Below are 17,360 nucleotides of genomic sequence, written 5' to 3' on the forward strand. Positions count from 1 at the left end.
AGAATAATACTTCACACATGGGAATCTGGTAATAGTTAAAGAAGTTGTGGCCATTTGAATGTGCTCAGTCCTGAAGGTAAAAAACAGAGCATTCAGCTCTGAAAGTTTCTGTTCGTCTCACACCTGCGTAAAAGCCCCCCCCTTGCTAAGTCCCCCCACCTTCATGACATCATGCTAAGCTTTCCTACCTAACATGACATTGTGCTAAGCCCTCCCACTGTCCCAGCTGTCAGATTGACAGGTATTGACAGGTCAGAACTAGAAAATGAGTGCTTTTATTTTGTTAGGATGGAATCTTCTTTTTTTTTCACATCAAAAACTGTTTTGAAACAAGAACAGGCGGTGAAACAAGTTTTTATCCATCACAAAACAGTCATTTTAATTTAAAAAAATGCAATGACAATTTTGTTGTGTGCAATGTGCAGTGTTCACTTTTATGCTGTGGAGTGCTGTTTCACAATGACAATGGGGCACCTAAGTCACGCCCTTCTACTTCCGATCCATGGGGCTGGAGCTCGCAAAATTTTGAATGCGAGTTAATGGAGCGAGTCAAGCTAAATCCTCATCCCGTTTGCCATGTGCTCCAGATTTCACATATGATGACAGTGAATTTGAAAGGTTTGGATTAACGTCGTAAGACCACTAATTTTCGGCACGCAAGAAACGTTATTTTAGCTTTTGTGCAAAACTGTGTTGGAGACTACACGTGCGCCTCGCATATCTGACGTGAACCGAGGCACAGCCAACCCTACCGCTGCACCGTGGCTTAAGTGGCTGCACGTCGGACATGCGACGTCTGTTGTGTAGTCCAAATAATTACATATTTTTGCACACACACAACTGAAAAATCGCTTGCCAAGTGAAGTCAACAAGCACACCATTGGTTGTTATTAATTCTGAGGCACAGCATATGTGTGATCGACGGGGAAATGCGAGGTGGGTCGGAAAATAGCTTTGATCAGTCCATTACAACCCAGTCAAAAGTTATTCCGTCGCCAGCCCCACAAGCCCCCCGGAAGGGGTGGAGACTTAGGTGCCCCATGGGAGTTGGGGTTTGAGAGAGGAGTTTCATCGCGGATCCCAGCTGTATGTCAGGAATTCTTGGACGGCAATCTCACTTCTGATAATGAGTACACATATGTCGACCAAAACAGTATCACTAGAGAATACCTCTAGCCTACAGATAGGTATAGCAGTTGACACCAAAGAAGAGGAATCAATCGGCCTAGCAGCAGAAGAGTTAAATCACGAGATGGCAGATGCCAGAGCTACAGTGGCATTGGGGGATAAAGACAGTGAAGTGCCAGGGTTTAGTGCATCTCTGCATCACCTCCGCATCCTCTTGTGAGGATTCTTCTTTTCTCTTAGTCTTGGGAGTGGGCATGTGATGTCTTTTGCCTCATCAGTGCAGATTTTCATAAAGATATTTCTGGTGGTCATTGTTAAGTCCAGGTGGAGCCATCAGAGGAAGACTGTCCATTGGCGAAAGAAGGGCGGGGTCTCGAAGTAGCTGATGGCTCACAGGTTCAGCATCACGATGGGTAATTTGCGAGCACCACACCTGGTCTCCCGGCATCAAAGCTGTGGCAGAATGAGCACATAAAGAGACATGCTAAATGTGGCGTACCATTGTGTGGAAAACAGTCATGTTAATCGAATTATGCTTTATTTACAAAATCTGAATGTTTGTATATACCTGAAGTACTGATAACTCTTGATTTGTGGAAGTCTACGGAAGTAGGGGCTCAGATGTTGCTGCCAGTCAAATGTGTTCACCAACACTGTGCCGTCTGCTTTTCCAACAAGCCGGGCGATATTAAAGTGGCTCTCGGGAGAACTGTTTTCCACGACCTGAAATATACAAGGACAGAAAAAAATGGAGAAGAAAAAAGTTGAATGAGTCACTGAAATTACATTACATTACATAGCATTTAGCAGACGCCTTTGACCAAAGCGACTAACAAAGAGAAAATGTTAGGGTATGACGCAGTGTACAGTTGTAATAGGTAACAGGAGAAGTAACATGAAGGGTAACAAGGCATTTTTAGATAATAAACAAAGACATCTAGGCACAGTGTAGAGTTGCAACACTGACAGCCATGTCCAACACGCGGTAAAAGATGTAGGAAAACTGTTAAAGATGTTTCAAAAGGATGTTAAAAGCAATTTAGGTGCATAACATATGTTGGGTACATAAGAGATGTTAAAGGCAGTGGCTTAAGGAAAGACACAAACAACTGAGGAAAGAAGCTAAAAAAAACTAAGGTGGAACAGAGAATGTTGTAGAAGAGATGAAAATACCTTTGCAATGTCTGCTAATGAGTCCACTCTGGTCTTCATGTAGGCCTGCTTGATTAATCCAAATCCAGAGTCAGGAGAGAATTTGGTGTGCCCCGCAATAAGAAAGTGGATGTCGACTGTGTGGTGGAGGTGGTGTCCAACATGCTAGGCAGCATACCAAAGCATGTAGTTGTTCTTATTCTGCCCACTGCAGTTGTCACAATGAAGAGCAACAGCTGTTTCACCAACTCCATAGTTGCTGAAGAAGTGGTGCATGCATGTAGCTGATGACTTCATTGCTTCCCTTACCTGAGAGAGAGAGAGAGAGAGAGAGAGAGAGAGAGAGAGAGAGAGAGAGAGAGAGAGAGAGAGAGAGAGAGAGCGCGAGAGAGAGTGTTAAGTAAGGGTTTGCTTGCTTGTGCTTGTATGCGAGTGAAAGAAAGCGAACATTGTATGACAGAATGTGATAGTCAGAGCGGTTTGTCTTTGAGTGCGACTGAGTGCGTGAGCAACTGTCACCAGCTCTGTCGTACCCACTGAGACACCATAGGCATTGGAACATCTCCTTTGCCATAATGAAATTAACATGGCAATTAGGCAGTGGAAAACATGTAGCCGATAACTGTATTGCTCCCCTTACCTGATGTCATGCCTTCGTCGATTAAGAAATTCACTTGCTTCCGCAGACCTTCACAAGACACACCAAACAGGCCACATTTCCTTGGGGTCAGAAAGTACATTGGCCCAGGCTGAAGTGGATTTGAGGGAAAGTGTAACTGAAAAAGACAAAGGGTGATACAGAGAGGGAATTAGATGATGTGAAGTAGGTATTCATTTATTCATAACGGTCTCATAATAAAGATGTATGGTACATGCACTTTGTTGCACAGTGCATTTGCGACAGAGTACATCACGCCAAAGGAAACTGAAATAAATGTCTGTATTAAGTAATACCTGCTGTGCAAAATCAAAACTGTAGTGCATCCTGATCTGCTTGCTTGCTGGCAGGGAGGGTCCAAGCATGACTTTGGTGTCAGTGCAGGTCATTCTGCAGTCACTGATCATGCTGTTGTACAGATCCCTCTCCTTCTGCACATTAGATTACAGTACATTACATTTAGTGGAGGCGTCCAAAGCGACTTACAGTTATTATCAGTAGCTGACAGGGTATAGGTTACCTGCACAAGGACAAGATGATCGAGCTGTTTCTTGGCGGATTCAGACTTGTGGTGTTCAGGCAGGTTTGCAATTCTTTGCAGCTGGTCGTTGTTATTCTGGCACTGCCAACACAGGTCTGTGCGGGGCCTACGTGTTTTAAGGTGCAGGAGTAGCTGTGTCCACAGTTTCCGGAAACTTGATTTACACAGTGCGCACTCATCTGAAAAGCAGAAATTGCTTAAGATTAATTTCGAAGTATTTTTAATTGCTATTGACAATTTATATCACATCATCTTCAATCACTGAATTCCAAATCAGGTTTCACACATACCAAGCTCCTTAGCAGCCTTCACATACAGACGCCACACTGATGCCTTGGAAACACGTGTTGGCAACAATTTCACATGCCAGTCTTTGTGGCCTTGATGTCGGCCCGGCAGCATCATGGCATTGTTTTCGGCAAAGTTATTGATGACCTCCGAACTGATCAATCGAGCTGGTAACTGTTGCCGTGGTCTACTCTTTTTGAACCGAGGAATTGCCCCATACTCATCGTAATGTTTCACAATGTCACACAGGGTCTTACTGCCAATTCTGGAAAATAAAAAGCGAAAGAGTATTTTAACATTAAGGCAGCTATTTTTCTACATAGAGTACACCATTTCCCTTTCAGAACAATTCAACCCTGGGAAGACTAGTTAGGCCTACAGATGATTAGTTCAGACTAGGTTGCATTAGGCCTATACTTGTTTGGTTTGGAAATGGGTTGGCTGTTATACTCAAGGTGCCTACCAAAATTAGCTGTAGGTGCCAACAATGCTGCCAGGGATTGTAGATGACCTTAATATCTTGCTGTAATGTTATGACTACCCCCACCACCACCAGGTGAATGCATGTCAACAAAGAGTACAGTTCCATTGGACCATTGGAGACATCACTAGAGAGGTTTCACTAACAATAGTGATAATAACGAATTGATGTCAATAATATCTTGTCCCTTTCTTAAGCTTAGTACGTTGGTTCCATACAAACATATTGTGACCACCGGATGAATTATATAATAACTACACAGTTAAAAATCCGTTTATACCATAAACGTAGAAGAGTCCCTACCCATTGAACTAGATGCTAACGTCAACAAGCCTTCATCTTAGGCTACGTGTGTCCCCAGCATGATACTTGGGAGGTTTTAAGTACCAATAATGATAACGACTGCATGTCAACAATCTGTTGTCACTCCTCTCAGCTTAATAGTGTACTTCATACAAAATGGAATTAATGTTTGGACAGTGTTATGTCACTCAGGGTTAATTTACTGTGCCAACAAGAGAAGCATTTTGCCTACTGCTAATAACTAGATTGATGCTAACTAATGTCAACAAGCCTTCGACTTGACTACCGTTACATTTTGGCAGGTGTTTTATCCAATTCATTTCCCTTTCATGCGAGAACAACAAGACAAATCAGTACTTAATCATGTCCTGACCTATAGGCGACATTGTCAATGTTTGTCATATAAGATACTCACGCCAAAGAGGAATGTATTCTTGCACACTTCGATGCCTCCAATGGTGTACAACGTTCTCGGACACTTCCTCTTTGATGGGATTCTTTAAGTTGAGGTAGGCATCTCGGTTTGCCTCAAGGTGCCCAATAACTCTCATGTCCTATAACTGTCTCTCAGAAGAGACAGAATCCAGGCGCATCTTGTACATGAGGTCTGGAGGCAGCTTCTGGCTGCAGGATTGTGTCCCGAGCACTGAATTATCTTTGCGTCTAGTGTGGCACTTACAATCGAAGTTTCGGATTTTCTCCATTTCACTGTCTTTATCCCCCAATGTCACTGCAGCTATGGCTTCGGCTACCTTATTATTCAATTCCTCTGCTGCTAAGCCAACGCATTCCTCCTCCTCATCGTCGCCTGCTACCCCCATCTGTAGACTAGGGACATTCTGACTGTGATGCAGTCTTTGTCATCATTGTGTTCATCGTCAGATGTGAGATCGCCGTCTAAGAATTCCTGCCACACAGCTGGCGTAGCAGATCCGTGATTCAACTCCTCTGCGATCCGTGTCGCTTGGTCCATTGTAGCATGGTGAAACCGCCATGTGATTGTCAATTGAAGTAGCCATGCTGGCATACCAGGCCAACACCTGATTGGTGGCCCAATAATGAAATTGCGCCTCTGTCACTTTTCTTTTTTTTACCTGCTTCTCAGGTAGGCAGCGAAACACGCCCCTAGCAAATCCCTGCAGACTTTTTAAAAAGTAAGACCAAAATATATGCTTTTAAACAAACTAATGGTCTTTTCTGAAGTGTTAAGATGCTTCTTTGGGACATTAACATGCACATTCTGCAAAAAAACGGAAATCGACAGGATCTAAAAATAGATCTTTGTTCGCGATTTCCTCCGTTTCGCCTATGCCGACATGAGGTGCTGGAATCCAGAGCCCGGCACAATTTTGAAAATCAACATGGCTTCGAGCGGGATTCGAACTCACAACCTCCATATCTGTAATCCAGCCACTTTGCCATTGATATTAAATGACATACAATACATGATATTTGAAGTTGGCTAAGGAACACTGCATATGATATAATTTTGAAAATCAACATGGCTTCGACTGGGGTTCGAACCCCCAAACTCCATATCTGTAATTCAGCACATTTGCCATTGATCATAAATGACATACATGGCATTTTAAGTTGGCCAAGGAACACTGCATATGATATAATTTTGAAAATCAACACGGCTTCAAGTGGGCTTCGAACTCTCAACCTCCATATCTGTAATTCAGCACATTTGCCATTGATAATAAATGACATACATGGTATTTTAACCTGGCTAAGGAACACTGCATATGATATAATTTTGAAAATCAGCATCGCTTCAAGTGGGATTCGAACTCTCAACCTCCATGTAGGAGCCATAATTACTTTATTTATTTTTTGTTTTCGTTATGGTACACTTTATGGGTTATTGGTTCACTTCTAATTTGTGTTTTTGTTTATTGGTTGTCGTCGACATGGGTGTGGCGCTAGGCGTGTGGTGCGCAATTGGAAGCCCTTTAATTAGTGCCCACCTGACACCTGCGCTTCAGTTCAGTTTGGCGTGGGGTGAGCTTGGGGAAGGCTATCCTTTTCGTACCGCACTTCGCACTTCGCACTTCGCTCTGCACTCTCGCCTATCGCATGACCAACTCAAACTGTGAATTGTGGAATAATTGCTTTACCTTGCTGGAAAGACTATTGGGGTCTTAAGACTATTGGAGTCGCTGATATGGTGAGCAAAATAAACCTCAAGAAACGGAGTTGAGTGTGTGGACATTCCATCTTTGAGTGCGCGTAAGTCAACCTGAATTCCCCCTGCTTAGCCTACAGCGGCGCTGAACCACAATTGGATCTGGTAGCCGCAATACTCCATATCTGTAATCCAGCACATTTGCCATTGATACTAAATGACATACATGGTATTTTAAGTTGGCTAAGGAACACTGCATATGATATAATTTTGAAAATCAACATTGCTTCGAGCGGGATTCAAACTCACAACCTCCATATCTGTAATCCAGCCCCTTTGCCATTGATATTAAATGACATACAATACATGATATTTGAAGTTGGCTAAGGAACACTGCATATGATATAATTTTGAAAATCAACATGGCTTCGGGTGGGGTTCGAACTCTCAACCTCCATATCTGTAATCCAGCACATTTGCCATTGATACTAAATGACATACATGGTATTTTAAGTTGGCTAAGGAACACTGCATATGATATCATTTTGAAAATCAACATGGCTTTGAGCGGGATTCGAACTCACAACCTCCATATGTGTAATCCAGCCCCTTTGCCATTGATATTAAATGACATACAATACATGATATTTGAAGTTGGCTAAGGAACACTGCATATGATATAATTTTGAAAATCAACATAGCTTCGTGTGGGGTTCGAACCCTCAACCTCCATATCCCTAATCCAGCAGCAATCCCATTGCGCCAAGCAGCTGGTTGTCATACACATTCCGGCTGTCATACACAGTCCAGCAAGACTATATCACATTGCATTGAAGAGCTGAACAATATACTTCTAGAATGGTTGCTCGCACCTGCTCGTTAAGAATAGAATCTTGAGAGACAGTGACAGTTGAAATGGAACCCTGTATTGGCAGCACCTGTTCTGATTGACTGAATGATAATCTCAATGTGCTCTAAGCAGGGGACAGAATCAGACCCAGTGTTTTGTCTTTACACAGTCGTTGTAAAAAAAACTAAAAGGAGTTGGCACGTGTCCTTCGCACAGATCGGAGTCATGCATGTGATCTCTCTAACAGTCTTTGAATGAAGTTTATAGGTTAAACGGTTCAGGCACAAATGGACCTCTTGTGGGACATGCGCTGATCTCTTGAAAAAGGCACTTTTGGGAAGACTGGAAATCTCCATAGACCCAGACCTGTCGTTAATAAAACACCTGCCATTTAAAAAGTAATGTGAGTTGGGAGATGAAACTTTGACAATTAGTAGACATCCCATAGAGCTCGCTAAAAACGCGTCAACTAAACTTCTAGGTGAAGGTGTTGATGTTTTATGACCGAAAGAGTGGCGGAACCTTGGTTCATGATGGTTCTACCATTGTTTTCAATGGGGGCCCAAACTTGCACAAAATCGCCAAAAACGGGAAAACGACAAGAGACACGGACAAGCCTATTAATATACATGATCTCCAAGCCGAGCCGGTCGTTTTAGTGTTTGAACGGTGTCTCTATCTCAAAAGGTCTAGGAGGAGATCCATTTTTTATTTTTACTGCCCTGCACAAGAACGATAATGAATAAAGAAACAGGACTTAGAGATTACTATAAACGGGCCTTGCTCCGCAAGCCCGCTTAATAAAGAAACAGGACTTAGAGATTACTATAATCGGGCCTTGCTCTGCAAGGGCCTTGCTCCGCAAGCCCGCTTAATAATAATAAATAAACAGGACTTAGAGATTACTAGAATCGGGCCTTGCTCTGCAAGGGCCTTGCTCCGCAAGCCCGCTTAATAATAAAAGAAACAGGACTTAGAGATTACTAGAATCGGGCCTTGCTCTGCAAGGGCCTTGCTCCGCAAGCCTGCTTAATAAAATAAACAGGACTTAGAGATTACTAGAATCGGGCCTTGCTCTGCAAGGGCCTTACTCCGCAAGCCCGCTTAATTACATTATATTGCATTACATTACTTTGCATTTGGCAATGACGCTTTTTAACCAAAGCGACTTACAATTGAGGACATAACCATAGCAAAAATGACTAGCAGATACAAAGTGCACAGGAACCACACAGAACAACAAGTGCTAAGTAGGGTTACTTTTGGTGGTTGGATTTCATAAAATTGTTAAAGCCATATTATGTAAAATATGAACCTGGCATATACTCCCATCTATCGGTGGGTTGGTGCACTGCCAGCAGTGAACGCCATCCTTTGGTGCGCCCCTACGGTAGCCGAAAGCGTACAAGCTACGTCGTAAGGACAGGTCTGAATCGAAAATATGGCTTCAACAACAAACACCTCGAGCAGCGTTATCTCCGTTGACCAGGTAAGTGTGTCAATTGCTGTAGACCTACTGTTATTTTGTATTACAGTTCGAAGTATTACATATTGTAATACATCAAATAATGTTACATTTTACCGTTTTGGTATTCTAGTTGCAATCCGGACATTAGTTAGCTGTAAGCTATGCCATGTTGATATTTGCCGCATGTAGCGTACGGCTTGATTTAGTGTACTATTACAAGCTAACCAAACGAAATATGCAGAAATATTTTACAGCGCTGTTTGGCAGCCATTGATGGAACTTTCCCTTTGTGTTTAGAGCTTGTCAACACCGAATTCTGAGGACATCGGCAGAGGCAGGGGGAGAAGAAGGAGAGGGAAGAGAGGGAGAGGGCGAGGGCGAGGGAGGCGACAGCCACCGCAAGGGGATGGTGGTCGTCCCGGGCCCAGTCGTGGACGTCGCCGCAGAGCCCCAGCAGAAGACGAGAGAGAGAGAGTGGAGGCATTGAAAAGACAACGTCTCCAAGACACAGAGGTTTGTATAGCAAAAATGATATCTGATCATCGTAGGCTACGCCAAAATTATTAGTGACCGCTCAATCCCCGGTCCCCACCTTCTTTCTGTGAAAGCAGGCTAGTCTGAAATTTTACGGCTGTACTTCTTGCTTTTGGCTCTCCCGATATCCGTTATGAAGATACAGAGGGGAGTTTAGGGAAAGCGGAACAAATGACATTTAGAAGTACTTCGAAAGTACCGTTATTGGTTTACGAAAATAAGTCGTGTGAGAACTGTCGTCAATATGACAAGCGCAGAGACAGTTTAGATTGACAAGCGTCAGTGATGCTCAAGCTGTCTTGTTTCTCATAACAACACCTAGGCCTACGATTTGTTTTTCAGTCTATTTGTTCAAGGCTTTCAACATAAACTGCATCAGTAGTGTAGTCTGAATGAACATGACACTGAAGGTAACTACCAGAGGTGTCAAAAGCACAAGTAAAAAAGGAAAGTTTCCCTCCCACCAAAGTAACTTATCTGAGGAAACAATATACCTGTGTACTAGTCTAACTAAATGTGCACTGGTTGGATCAAATTTGTGGAGGGTCCTTAGGTTTCCAATGTTTTTCAGTCAAGTTATAACACAGTCTATCTATCCCATTAGTTACAATGGAGTAAATGGTGTAACAGCTATGTAATGCCATGTGCCAGTGTTGTAAGTTAGTTACACCACAAAAGTACTTTTACTTTTACTGTTGACACCTCCGCCCATTACTAAATGCTTTGCTTTAGAACAACTAACACAAGAGTGTAGGAAATCACAACTACCAACTGTCCCCCATGCTCACCTAGTCTTGATGATGGGGGATATGTATGAAAAATGTTGCTCATGTATAGCTATTATAGGCTAATAGGCCTGTGGGAAATTAACCTATTCCAAGTGTCAACCTTGACAGGAAAACATAGCATAACTAAGCAAGGTCCCAATAGGATCTATGCATCTATGATGCTACTAATACAGCCTATCCTACCTGTTGTTGCACTACCACAAAGTGCATTTCCTTCCTTACCCCAAATAACCCATGTTTGTTTACAGACTCCATACATGTTCTACTTCACAATTTCATTTTTTCAACACCAATGCTTAGGCTATGCATCAAAATAGAATTCTTGTAATTTCTGCAGGGAGAACTGCTGGAGATGACACTGGAGGATTTCCGCAGTTTCACCTCTCGCCTCATCCAGCGTCAACCAGGCCTGGTGTTTGACGTCCTGCTGGAGTGGCGAAACAGGCATGGTGACCCACCTCCTGCCGGAACACCAGGGGTACCTTGGTGCAGCTGTGGTAATTGTCGAGACATGCCCACTGACAGGGAGAAGGTGTGCTGTGGACATGACCCTCAGCATTGCTCAAGTGGACTTGGGCACTTTTTGCAGTTTTGCCTGGATGAGGCCTACCTGAGGGTACACAGGCAGTACCGGGCTGATGTGACAGGGCTGGGCAATACAAGAGAGCCGGGGGATGATAACCGGGAATTCAGGTATGCTGCCTACCGGCATTTCATTTTTTGGCAGCACGGGTCCTTGGGGCAGGGCAACAGGAGGGTTATTCCGAGTTGTTGCGTATGCAAAATCAGGGACAAGTTCCCTGATCCTCATGGGCAATATGCCGGATTTCAACTAACGATTTAATTTATTTTGTATCATCATTTGTACTTGTACAGTAAATAGATAAGTAACTAGATTTTTTTCCTTGTACGTTATTTTCATTTTTATTGTAAATAGTTGGATTTTTTGTACACATTTGAATGTCTTCAGTGCAATATCTTCATTTGTTTTAGTAATTTAAATAGTAATAATAAAAAAATCAAAGATAACACTTTGTTTGTTCTGTGTTTATATACAAAAATATATACATACATACAGTCAAAAATAGTAAGATTCTCACACCCATTACGCAAAAACAAATATATACAAGTAAAAATCCAAAAATGATCATGTTTGCTACTTGACATCAGGCTGGAGGTGGTCATGAGATCCATCATTGATCATCAGCAGCGGCTTGGAAAGCCGAACCTGTGGAGAGAAAGCACCATTTAGATATATGCAGTGTTATAGTAGAGAGAGAGGTTCCGTGGGCCCATTGTTTCCGGGTTCTATTATTGCAAGGGGGAGGGGGGGGAATAAGGACTGTTCGATTCAATTCTATGAGTATAATGACACGCGCCTTTAGGCAGACCGGAACCTGGTCATGTCAGGTGCCCATAGCAACCTATTACATTGGCATATCTCTATATAAAGAATCTCTGGTTATAGTCAACAATTATGTGTGCACATACTGTTATGGTAGGTGACAAGAGTGCAAAATTGAGAATGTCAATATAAGCAAAAGCCTCTCACATACTTAGACCTCGGCTGACTTGCGTCCGCACAAGCTCCGACATTGTTGGTGGAGGGACTGGGGGCACAACGCCAAGTCTCCGTGGGTCGTCTGGCCGAAGTGTCCTGGTCCTTGGCATTCCCACTCCGCTGCAGAGTCTTCGCTCAAGAACTCTCCCTTGTAGGTTTGCTATGTAATCATAGCTCTTCTGGGCCTTCGCGGCATACAGACTGTACCTCCTGGCATTTTTATTAAATGTGCGTCTGAAACTAAAGCAAAAAGGCCAACAATAATATTCTACATTGAATATTAAGACAAATTGCAGACTGTTGAAAAAATGGTGCGTCAGGGTTCATCTTTGCCAGAAGATATTTTTTCAGTAGACGCACAGTGTTGTGTTTTCAATTTAACGTTTCAAATTATGACAAAGGGCTAATGTATGAATATTTGCTTGTTCAACGGCAACATGCAGGTACTTAGATAGAGGTACTATATTTGATTCATGCCCATTTGCCAACTGAACATTTGGAAGCTGTTACTATAGGCTGGTTGGGACCACTGCATCAGCATACATTATCAAGATAAAAAAAAAACATGTAAAAAAAAAGGTCACACCAAAATCCACACATTTCACAGTAAAAAGCACATCTGACAGAAAACCGTCCAAAGCGGCATTTGCAAATTTTAATTGTTCATAAAGAACTTACATTTGTTTGCCCTCTGATGTTGTGAGCGTCGGTCTGTCACGGTGATGGTTGTAATCAAGAGCTGCAAGCAAAACTCGTGCTTCATAAACTGGTGGGCTGAAGGAGTGGCGCTTGCTGGCGTACATGAGGATATGATTCTGAAAAGACTCCAGGTGCGATGTTGATCTGAATAAGTAGAAAAGGATGCACAAATATCCAAAAGGTGTCAAAAGTTAAAGCATTAGTAAAAAAATAAATAAATAAACAATAAACTGTTTCTATCCAACACCGGTAAATAATCTGAGAAACCAGTAGACCTGTGTACGTGTTGTACCAACAGCTAACTCTTAACTGTTTGGATGAAGTTTGTGGTGGGTTCTTGAGGTGTTTGTGGTATTTTTCAGTAACAACACCGTCTACCACATTAGGGGCAATGGGATCAATCGTGCAACCGAAATGTAATATCATGTGCTAGTAATGAACTTTACTTACTTTTGACACCTCAGCATACATGTTAGTGGTTTGAATTTGTATTTATTACATATACAGTAAAACCATGTGAAAAAGTACCTGAAGCGCAGATATTTGTGGACATCCTTTCGAAAACGTTTGTTGAGCACAATGTCGACCAGAGCTTTGTGGCTAACGGAGTCTCTCTCAATCCACTGTCTGTCAGGCTCATCTTCAATTGGCCCGTGTTGGCAGCCTCCCATTCTCCACGAGTGTACGTTGCACACATGATGGGTTATGCCAATCCAAAGGTTCTGTGAAGAAAACCACAAAATACACGAGATACAGTAGAACAATGTGTTAGACAAGTATATAATAGGCTATTTTCCACTGCCTGTTTTCTTGTAGGCCTAAAGCTCAAGACAGCATGACTTGGCCGCCACTTATTGCATTTTGATTGGGAATAACACAGCTTTATTGTAAAGCAGGAAGTGATGGCTGAGTTGTGCTGTGTCAAGCTGTAGGCCTACCAGAAAACTGGTCATGGAGAACAGCCTAAAGTGGGATTGTAGCTGCACAGAAATGTCAACTTCACTTACAAGAAATTCCGCATACGTGTCTGCGGTCTTGCAACACCACCAAAAGTGGTTGGTGATGTCCTTCAGCCAGTTAAGCAAAATAGACTGTCCTTTCACCTTTGATGCCTAGGAAATGAACACAAAGACACACACTACAATGAATGCCATCATTCATTAATGAAAATGACATTATGAACAACGATACAAAACATTCAACATTATATTTTCTTATGAACAGAGTCTCTTCCCTAGGAGCATAACAATTCATGTTATATGGTCAATTGCATGCTACAGTGAACTTATCAACAACAAGGTTTCTTGCAGATCTTACCGCAGCGATTTTTTTGGCCAGATTCTTAGCGCCGTGCCACATGTCGAGGCTGTGGTGGATGCCAAGGTCCTTGTACTTGCCCTTGTCTGGATCTGTGATGTGGAGAATAATACCATTATTCAAACAATAAAATAAAAATAAAAATGATAAAAAGTTGAGGTATAATTACTGTAGCAGGCCCACTTACTCAACAAGGCTCCAATCTGCACATGGGCATCTGTGCAGAATTCCACCAGCTTGATCTCTTTGGAGAGTGTGTCTACAGTCTTGATAAAGGCCTCCCTCTCCATTACTGTCGAATTCCACGATGTCTCTCGCTTATCAATGGTGGCCACATAAATGACTTCCCTCGATTCAAGCTCCATTGTAGTGTAGCTGCAGTACTGCGCACTATGGCCAGGTGAGTCATTCCTGCCGTCCCCTATAAATAAACAACAAAACAAGTAGTGTAAAAAAGGGAAATTAAACAGGCATACCCTGTGTGAGAGACATGGTGTGTATTTTTTTTTTTTAAAGCTAACTGGGAAACTCCAACTCCCATTGTCATTGTGACACAGCACTCCACAGCACACAAGTGAACACTGCACACTACGAAATTGCATTCATGCCTCACTCGTGCAAGGGGGCAGCCCTCAATGGCGCCCCAAGGGAGCAGTGTGGCGGGACAGTACCATGCTCAGGGTACCTCAATCATGGAGGAGGATGGGGGAGAGCACTGGTTAATTACTCCCCCCACTAACCTGGCGGGACATGAGGTGAACCGGTAACCTTTGGGCTACAAGTCTGACACCATAACCACTCACCCATGACTGCCATAAATATTACTGATCAAATTTGCCCATTTGTGTGAAGACCTAGAATCTGCCCCTGTGCCGAATTTATTAGTGATATTTATTGGTGCATATGATACAAGAGTATGGTGAAATCAGGCTGTATGAAAACGAGCCTAAATATGATGAGGTAAAATGCTACACATACCACAGACTGCAATGTCTTTTCCTTGAAGGCGGTTGATGGCCTCAGACCTCTTCTCTTCCCAGAATTCTCTTATTGCGTCAACACAGTAGGTGTCTTGGATATTGAAGAAGGTGTTTGGGTTCACCATTCCCATGTTCATGAACTTGAACATCAGCGCAACTTTGGCGTAATTGCTTCCAGAAAGCAAAATGTTTGTTGAAAGGAGAAAGTCCCCTGCCTGCATACCAAATTTTAAAACAGGCTGTGAAGTCCATCGCCATACTCTGTGACCATCCGGACATACCTGAATATCCAGAAGAGATTGAGAAATAGGGTTAACATATCTTTAGATTCTTTACTGACATATGCAGTGTTCTTAATCACAATAATATAAAGAAAATAGGATGTGCCCATCAAAACACTTACCCATTCTACAATCATTGCGGTGGCTTTACACATGATGTTCACATGAAAGGGGCCAGCACTGTTACACGGGACGCCAGTCCTGAGATCACCCGTACATCTTTTCACCGGAAGGATCAGCGACGTCACAAGCTGTCTCAAGCAGTTCTCATAGATGATTGCAGCTTTGACACCAATAATGTCTTCTTTTTCTATAACTTTCTGAGAATCTGGCAAATCCTGTATCTCGAGACTTGGTTGAAGAGGCTCTTCCTGGTCTTCCACAGTGGGCAGGTCATGCACTGTCTCACCAATCCCAACAACAGGAACACCTTCAATGGTCTGTGGTGTCTTCAATGCCCCACCCATTCTGTACAAAAAGAGAAAAAATGTGTGAGTGCATGAACAATCAATGCCGGAGTAGCTATGGCGCACAGACTGATGCTTTGGGAGGCTAATTCTAAAATTATGTAGCACCGCCTAGGACCATTGCAAAGAAAGTAACAGTCAAGGAACTTTACGTCGTTTCAAATTAATCTACTCAATTTTAGTCAGCAGAATCTACTCAATTTTTGCAGCTAGTTCTACACAAATATGCAAAGAAATAAGTGTTTTAGGTAGTGGGTCCATCAAGGTCCATAATATCTGCCAATTCCACCATGCATATTAATCACCCTTGACTTGTCAGTATCTTGTGATGCAGCATTTCTTTGTTCGCTCTTTTCCAAGCTCCTGATCATTGTAATGGGTTTGTTTACACACATTTTTAAGAGTGTTCATGCTCCGAATGTCAACCCCAAAGTAAGTGTTGTATGATAAGCCATCTGCTGATGATGCTAACTTTTATGCATGATATTTCTGTATTGAGAAAAAATTTAACACAAAAAGCCCTGGCCCTACTTGAATGGGATCTCAGAAATAGCTACACAAAACTACATGTCATGAGGGACTTAAAAGTCGAAGACAGCATGAGGAATAAAAAGTGCATATTGAAATTGGCAGTAATTGTGCTTCAAGTCAGTATACTACTAATGAAACATTATAGCCTAGTTATAGCAAATGCGAACACACCGTAAAGCAATTGGAGGCCGATACTCATCATCCGAGCTCTCATCATCATGCTCCCCACCATGATGGGCAAGGCCTTCGTCTGACCAGTCAATGCTGTGGTAAATACAGACAGAAAATTATAACTCGCACATCACTTGGAAATGCACAAGTAGTAACACATTCCGGAAGCCTGATTACTTACACACTGTTCATGGGGTCGTTGAAGACATTTTCATCCAGGTCCTCCATCTCAGTGCTTATGTCCTGCAAGCTTTGTAAATAAGAGGAAGAAATTACACCAAACAACGGCAACCATCTACACAGTAGTTACTGTAATTGTTAATGAATTACCTCTGATGCAGTCTCTCTGGTTCCCGTCCTTGAAGGATGGTGTGTAGAGCTTCATCATCACTAAAAATAAACAAGAAGGAGAGAGGAAAAACACAGTGTGAGAGACAGACAATCAGACAAACAGACAGACAGACAGGCGCGCACGCACGCACGCACGCACGCACGCACACACACACACACACACACACACACACACACACACACACCCTGTGCCAGGTCAAATAGACCAAACGAATTATTTAACCATTACAAAAATAGACGGATGGGTAAAAGCATAAGGTCCATGACCTACCTGTCTGTTTCACCTATACTCGACAATGGTGGGGCTGGCATCAATGTTGGTACCCTGGGTTTCTCCATCATGGGCATCATGGGTCTCATGGGTCTCATGGGCCTCATGGGTGTGGAAGAAGGGTCAAGCCTGCTTTCATAACTAAGGCAATAGATGTACTTTGTTAGATAAAGCTACAAAACCAAGATTCAAGTACTCTAGCTATTGGAACTAAATGTGAAGTATTTTATCACTAATCAATATCAAAAGTAGTCACATGCTGCACATATCTCCAATACCGTTTAGAACAATCAGTATACTATTTCAGAAACACGTAGGGCTACTTCAGAGGGGGTGAAAATTCGTGCAGGCTTCCCCTCCCCCCATCAAACATCGCAACATGTACAGTCCAAATGCCAGCTGTAACTGCTGT

At 42.7% G+C, this 17,360-nt stretch overlaps 2 protein-coding genes across 2 annotated transcripts; one reads left to right on the forward strand and one right to left on the reverse strand.

The window, feature by feature from the left end:
• Positions 1-8,880: 8,880 nt before the first annotated feature.
• On the forward strand, positions 8,881-11,255 carry LOC134466654 (P2X purinoceptor 7-like). Its single transcript, XM_063220540.1, has 3 exons — positions 8,881-9,018; positions 9,295-9,510; positions 10,657-11,255. Exons 1-3 carry the CDS (start codon positions 8,971-8,973, stop codon positions 11,161-11,163), a joined length of 771 nt encoding a protein of 256 aa, XP_063076610.1. The 5' UTR covers positions 8,881-8,970; the 3' UTR covers positions 11,164-11,255.
• A 114-nt stretch (positions 11,256-11,369) lies between these two features.
• Positions 11,370-16,667, reverse strand: LOC134466655 (uncharacterized). Its single transcript, XM_063220541.1, has 11 exons — positions 16,508-16,667; positions 16,327-16,419; positions 15,280-15,625; positions 14,875-15,157; positions 14,084-14,317; positions 13,897-13,988; positions 13,587-13,691; positions 13,108-13,301; positions 12,559-12,723; positions 11,876-12,120; positions 11,370-11,547 (listed from the first exon to the last, which is right to left on the reverse strand). The coding sequence occupies exons 1-11, from the start codon at positions 16,552-16,554 to the stop codon at positions 11,513-11,515; spliced, it is 1,839 nt and encodes a 612-aa protein (XP_063076611.1). The 5' UTR covers positions 16,555-16,667; the 3' UTR covers positions 11,370-11,512.
• Positions 16,668-17,360: the final 693 nt, after the last annotated feature.

This window comes from Engraulis encrasicolus, chromosome 16 (assembly GCF_034702125.1).
Source record: "Engraulis encrasicolus isolate BLACKSEA-1 chromosome 16, IST_EnEncr_1.0, whole genome shotgun sequence".
NCBI lineage: Eukaryota > Metazoa > Chordata > Actinopteri > Clupeiformes > Engraulidae > Engraulis > Engraulis encrasicolus.

Excerpts from the sequence above, each read along its gene's own strand:
- LOC134466654 (XM_063220540.1), top strand. The coding sequence starts at position 8,971 with ATGGCTTCAACAACAAACACCTCGAGCAGCGTTATCTCCGTTGACCAG. Across the intron at positions 9,019-9,294 it reads GCGTTATCTCCGTTGACCAG|AGCTTGTCAACACCGAATTC; the intron begins GTAAGTGTGTCA and ends CTTTGTGTTTAG. Across the intron at positions 9,511-10,656 it reads AACGTCTCCAAGACACAGAG|GGAGAACTGCTGGAGATGAC; the intron begins GTTTGTATAGCA and ends TAATTTCTGCAG.
- LOC134466655 (XM_063220541.1), bottom strand. The coding sequence starts at position 16,554 with ATGGAGGACCTGGATGAAAATGTCTTCAACGACCCCATGAACAGTGT. Across the intron at positions 15,626-16,326 it reads CGGCCTCCAATTGCTTTACG|AATGGGTGGGGCATTGAAGA; the intron begins GTGTGTTCGCAT and ends CTTTTTGTACAG. Across the intron at positions 14,318-14,874 it reads AAAAGACATTGCAGTCTGTG|GGGACGGCAGGAATGACTCA; the intron begins GTATGTGTAGCA and ends GTTTATTTATAG.